The sequence below is a fragment of the Papaver somniferum genome, chromosome 7 (genome assembly GCF_003573695.1).
Source record: "Papaver somniferum cultivar HN1 chromosome 7, ASM357369v1, whole genome shotgun sequence".
NCBI classification, from domain to species: domain Eukaryota; kingdom Viridiplantae; phylum Streptophyta; class Magnoliopsida; order Ranunculales; family Papaveraceae; genus Papaver; species Papaver somniferum.
The window spans coordinates 78,021,007-78,027,563 of record NC_039364.1 but is presented as its reverse complement, the minus strand read 5'-3'; the positions used below and the strand labels follow the sequence as shown (position 1 = coordinate 78,027,563).

General features: G+C 37.4%; 1 protein-coding gene across 1 annotated transcript; it reads right to left on the bottom strand.

Moving 5' to 3' along the window:
- Window positions 1-608: 608 nt before the first annotated feature.
- Window positions 609-5,415, bottom strand: LOC113297701 (U-box domain-containing protein 44-like). The gene is made up of 5 exons (XM_026546262.1): window positions 5,254-5,415; window positions 3,556-4,860; window positions 3,071-3,371; window positions 2,252-2,739; window positions 609-1,992 (listed from the first exon to the last, which is right to left on the bottom strand). The coding sequence occupies exons 2-5, from the start codon at window positions 4,786-4,788 to the stop codon at window positions 1,009-1,011; spliced, it is 3,006 nt and encodes a 1,001-aa protein (XP_026402047.1). The 5' UTR covers window positions 4,789-4,860; window positions 5,254-5,415; the 3' UTR covers window positions 609-1,008.
- Window positions 5,416-6,557: the final 1,142 nt, after the last annotated feature.

Below are 6,557 nucleotides of genomic sequence, written 5' to 3'. Positions count from 1 at the left end.
TTACGCTTCTTCACCATCACTCTCAAATTTTTTTTTTTGTAAAATGTAATTTTTGTTGACTTTATATTTTTCTATTATAGAATTTTAATTATAAAACAAATTTGTTGGATGTTAAATACAGATACCAAATTAGGCATTCGTAATGAGTTGGATTAGATGTGGATGATGTGGAAACAAGTCCATATCGGCCCATGCACATCCCATGCTCACTCCTAATCAAATTTGACTCTTTTGGGGCCGCTGTGATGAGTTTTTATAATGGGAAGCTGTTTGCGTAAACAATTGTATTGGTTTGGATCCACTACCAATTAAACCTGGATTTTGAGCCGGATGGCTAACAACTCAACCATACGTGAACAAACTGTCAATGGTCCACTAGGGAGAGACAATAGCAACAGAAAAGCGGTTTTTTCTTAGCCACAGATCGTCTAGGAGGTTGTCTGAATCTTAAACACTCCTCCGTGGATATAAAGCCATGCAATTATGATCTTCTATGGTTAAGGACAACCCGTTTCTCCGGTGGTTAATCTCACATTTCTTTCTACATTGTACGAACTTCAGAAGTCTGAACTGGTTACCCTACAAACGGAACCTTAATAGTTTTTACATGTCTAAATTTTTCTAATTTTGAGTTTGATATCGTGTACAAATTACAAAGTCGCTGTTATTTGAAATCTTATCAGCTTCACTTCAAGATAAATGAGGAACAAGAAAAATAGATGTTATACATATATACCTGCGATAAGAGGATGAATTGGTGCACTCTTCTCGCATCAATATAACAAGAAATAGAATGAAACTAACAGAAAGAGAAATGTGAGATTGAAGAATCTCCAGGGAAACATAATCCCTCCTCCAAAAAAAATCCGCTTCCGCGTTCTACCGGATCGATCATCCTTTACTGCATTTAGAACACAAAGCGAAGAAACTATTTCTGTCATATATCTGTAGTTTATCATTTGCCATTTCTTGCAGTAAATTGACTAAAACTTGCATCCGTTGCTGCCTTCAGAAATATGATGACTGCTCGTCAAGTACATTCAAGTGAGCTAGTATTCGAGCTGCCAAAGATTTAGAAGCACTATTTCCTCTCTGTGTTATATCAACCAGCGGCATTTGAGCTGAAGCTCCGTACTTCTGCTTGAACTCAACCAATCGGAATAATCTTTCTAATGCAAGCAAAGCTTTTTCTTGCAAGATCACAGAAGGGGAACTTAATAACCTTATGATAGGTATAATGGCATTTCTTTCAGTGAGAACTTTACTACCACTTTGAACTCTTTCTCCATCTATCAACGTCAAAAGTGCCCCTAAAGCAGCCTCGCAGGCCTCAAAATCTGTCTCTCCAAGAATCCTTGCAAGGGGTTCCACAGCGTCGGCCTCCACTAGGCAAAATGATGATTCAACAGAACAAACTCCCAGGTGAACCGGACAACCTGCTTCAGCAGGTGGTGAGCAGCAGAAGAATCCCCCACGCCTCTCTATTGGCCGGCTTAGCCTAATTGAACTCTCAGAAAACTGAGCCAATGAATATGCCGAATGTTGTTTCATTAAAGAAGTCCCTGATTGTAACAACTGAACTAATACCGGGATGATACCAATTTCAGCTGTCTTCATTTGCCAGTCCTGGTTTGATGAAACACTAAAACGGCGTATAGCTCCAACAGAATTCTCTTTTATTTGGTTTGAATTGAAAGTTCCATCTGTAAGAAATCTGAAAATGATTGGAATAGCCCCCTCTTCTATAAGCCATTCAGTGATATGGCTAGGGTTTCTGGGAAGATTGGAGATGATACCCATTATAGCAGTAAGCTCTTCCTCATCATCGGACGTTGTGATGATTCTGAGTAAAGTTTGAATGCACCTCTGATCTACATGTTCTGAGACCATTCCTTCATCACCATCTTGTGTTAAGCAACAAAAGAGTTTCACTGCTTCGGGGCGAATGTTATCGAGCTCACACAATTGAACCAATACTTGAATAGCTGAACACTGAAAAAACAAACATATACAGCTTCGATCAGAAAAACCAGCTAACTGGCTTAAGTTGTGATATAATATCCAGGATTGAAGTTTTAGAATTAACATATTCCGCTATTTTTAATGGATAACAGCACAAACTAAAAAAACTGCTCAAAATGAATTTTCTAAAGATCAATTAACTCCCATTTTAAACTCCATATCAGCATCGAAAAGATTCAAGTACCTAATATTTGGAATTAAATTTAGAGCATACAAAAACGATTCATACCTGTCGGAGTTTAGACCTGATATCTGTTGCATTGGGAGGTTCACACATTGAATGAAAAGTTTGGAGTATGCTTCTTTGCACAGTGGGGCCAGTTAGATTAATTAAAGAGAAGAGCCTGAAAATGTCTTCATCGGATTCTAAGAAAGACAACCGTGTGAGACCTGATTGATCTGCTTCGGTTGATTTTGCTAGGTTCATGATTGTAGCTCCCACTTGTTCCCTCAACCTTGGGGATGATGAGTGACGGTAAAGGTGGTCAAGCAACAATCTTGCTGATCCCTCTCTAATCATTTGCAAGCCATTCCGTGGAACACTCGAAAGATGTTGCAGAGCTTTCACAGCAACTTCTTTCATCTCCAGATCAGCATCAGACACTAGGCAATATAACGGGGGTAATACCCCTTCTTCTACCAGAGTAGATTTACCATTGTCACTCAACTCCATCTCTGCTAAAGTTCTTGCCATAAGTTTTTTGACATTTTCGGGTCCTGCATTAAGAAGCGGTTGCATCACATATAGTCGTAATATTCCAGTGCATCCTATAAAACGTCAGCATTAAAGACGAAATACAACTGACAGGCATCACATCGTGCAGTGAACAAATTCAGTTTTCTTGTTTTTCTTTTTATTGCTAAGGTTTGTGACTTCGATTTCCCTAGTTCAAAACCCAATCAGTCTCTGAAATTTAATGGTAAGCTTATTTCTCGACAGTATGCAATTAAAAAATAATCTATACTGTTGAGCACTGTACTTTTGGCTCAACTGTAGACGATGATAATGAAGCAAAGTTTTGCGAGTACTAAGTTCATTAATATTTACCTGAAGAAAGACGATGCAGTAAAGGTTTAAAATAATTTGACTTTGCCATCTCTATAATGTTTTGATCGAGGGCTGAGAGATTCTCCAAAAGCTCTCTTGAATCTTTAGCAGCTTGATTGTCGTCACTACTTGAGATGGTCACAAGGAGGAGGATGCAGCCCTGAGTCTTTCCAATATGGTCGCGCACTCGATCGTTCTTTGACAATTCCAATAATAATGCCACTGCCAACTTACTTTCCCGACGACGTGCAAGTGAACGGACAATGAATTCCATGGAGGAATCCACGTCGAGAATTCTTTCCTGCGAGATAACCAGAATTATTATACAACTCCACATTCATGAAGGAACCAAAAAGAAGAATGGGTTATGGGACGTTATAAGTAAAATCCACATTCATGAAGAAATTGTTACTATACAGCTCCCAGGGATTTATAGAGAAATGTATAATGTAATAAACTAAAACAGCGGATGAAGTAGGAAATACCTTGACGTCGCCTTCTTCCTTGGCCAAAATGCAAAGAATGGCCAAAATTCTGTTTCTTATCTGATTATTTTTCCCGCCGAGACGTTTAATAAGTAGCGGTATGTAGTTCTCTAGTACTACCCACTCCAGATGGGAAGTTCGTTCTTCACAAATATCTTGCAATTCCCCAAGAGTCTGAAGCACTTCTTGGTCATCATCCGACAGGATTTTGCATTTCATAGAACCAATTCTGATCATGGTGTTCCTATCCTTCCATTCTTGAATTGACTGTTGAAGAGTTTTGTTAGGACGTAGTATATTTGGATTCAACGGGGTAATGGTTAATGGACAAAGACTATTGCCATCTTCCAACCACTTCTCTATTGCAGCTCTCTCAAATGTCTGCCCTGACGATGTTTCGACGGGGTCTATCATAACATCTTTTGTTATGGGACAGTAAAATGACTGGAGAGGCTCCAAAAGTTGGGTACCTAAAGAATTCCTCTTGCTCATATATAAAGTTTCCTTCTCCCTGGGAGATGAAGCAGCATCCGCCCTTCCAAGCAATGCAATGATCTGATCCATTTGTATAGCCTCGGCTTGATCCTTCCTCAACTGTGCTTCTTCTATTTCAGTCTTAAATCCGTCTAATTCCCTTTTTAATGTCGTTCGGTCAGGTTGGATTCCAACGGCTTCCGCAATGAGAGCCAACAACTTATTTGCATAAGATCGATCGACATTCCTCTCTTGTATTCCAGATTCGATTCTCTCCATGATTTCTTCTTGCTCTATAGCTGCCTTGAATTCCATTCTCATCATAGTTTCACATAGTTCACTAATCTCTTCACTTACACTTACTGACAGATCAAGCGATGCCAAAGGGATCAGACTTAGTGCTCGGCTAAGCTCCCTTGTCGTGTGTTCTAAACGCTTAATGATTCTACGACAATTGACTAGTAGATAAACCCTGTTTCTCTTGCTACAATCCTGAACCAGCTGTTTTGCGTCTTTAATTTCGCGCTCAATAATCTCAATAGCAGTACTCAAACTCTGGGAAGTATCGATATTTTTCATAGCTAACTCTTCCAAAACAAGCACTATCCTTCCCAAATAAGATGACAGTCTAGCAAAGCTCTCTTTTGCAATAACAACATCCTTTGCAGCTTGTACAGTGGCAATTATGAGCTTTATAAGCTGAAAGAGGGATTCCGAAGCCGGAATAAATGCAAGACTATGGATTACGTCGCTTGTCATTTCTTTATCAGAAAGCAGCCGGAATAACGTATCAAAATTCCGCAGTCACATGCAATTAACATGAAAAAGGCCCTAAACTCATATAAGAAACAAGAAAAGCTTAGTATAGCATGAGGAAATGAGACTCAATTGAATCAGATCTTCAATTAACGATAATTGACTAACTCTCAAATGCTCAACAATTAATCTTGGAGCTAAAAAACCCCTATAAGTTATGTAATTTACTGTGGAATTAAAAACAGAATTACGAGTAAAGTTGTTTATCTTAAAGGTAATCAATGAAATTTGAGCACAAAACTTCAATCACCATAAAAATTCGTTTTGTTTGTTCCTAGTATCTCCATTAAAGTAATAAAATAACAATAACTAAAATGTTTTTTTTGTTTTAATTGCACATGAACAATTTACTACTGTATAATTTTCATGGATTTCTTGAACAACTGTAAAAAAAAAAAAAAAACTAACCTGGTGGTAGTGGTGAATGACACTTATCCACCGCAAAACAGCAAGAACAAGGAAATGGTTGAGACCAAAACTAATACACAGAACTACTTCAGTCTTTGTTTATAATTTAGAAGATTGAAGAAGTCGTTAAACTGGTTCATTTCATCTCCTTCTTTCTTTCTTCTTCTTGACTTTTGCATTGACTCTTCTTCTCTCTCACTCGTTCTTTCTCTGTCGAAGAAGTTTTCCAAGAGACCCCACGCTCACACGGTACAGGCCAATAATTAACTAATTAGGTGCAAGTTGGAAGTAATAGACACTTCAATAAAAGCTCGTGGGAAGGAAATTATAAGACCTAAGATGTATTGTATTACGTTGTTACTCACACCAGTCAAAGCTATTCAGTGAACTTTTGAATTCAATTATGATCCAACAAGTAAAAAATTGAATGTCTATTCGTGCATTTTACTACTGTATATTAAAATACATTATATTTTTATTTTATCATGTCTATTCGTGCAACTGAGAATGCACGGGGTAATTTCTTGTGAACTCCAATTTGTGCTCATCAGAGACAATTGTTATCATACTGCTGTTTAGGGGAATCTCATTTCAGTACTAATTATAGTTAAATTTAAAGTTAAAATGTTTCGTACTCGACTTGTTGTACCTCAAGTGACAATATCAAAAACATCATTCTTTTCGGTTTGAATTGTCTGTTTTTGTTTTCGAAAAAGTGGCAAGCCTCATATATATTGACGATGGTATTCTGATTCAAGATCAGGATTGGTTACAGGACTAAACATCCATCACTTACAGAAATTCTGAGAAGACAACAAACACATTCAAGCCACTTAACATCATAATCCGAAGAGGGATCCTAACAATTCATGCAAATTTCTAATTAACAGGAAAAAAAAATTAAATGGCCTAGTACGAATTAAAAGTAACACATCCAAACCATACAACAAATATACAAGCAGTAGAGAGAGATGTTATGATCCAAAAATCTAACCATTTCTTAAGGATGTTTAAAAGACATGATAAAACAAATTACATATATATATAACAGGATTCATATATGCAATCACTTGGTAATGATTTTTTTCAAAATGTCAATAACAAAGATAACCTAATTTTTTTCATCATGGAAGGGTATCGCCCGAAAAATAAGTCCGGGTTTTCTAAGAAACCAGTTTTCCAAATTTTTTTATTTTTTTTGGTATCGGTAATGAATTTGGTGTTGCCGAGTTTCGAACACAGGTCGCCAGTAACTTTACAACTGTACTACAATGATATCGGCTCTGAGCTGTTTATTGTCGATG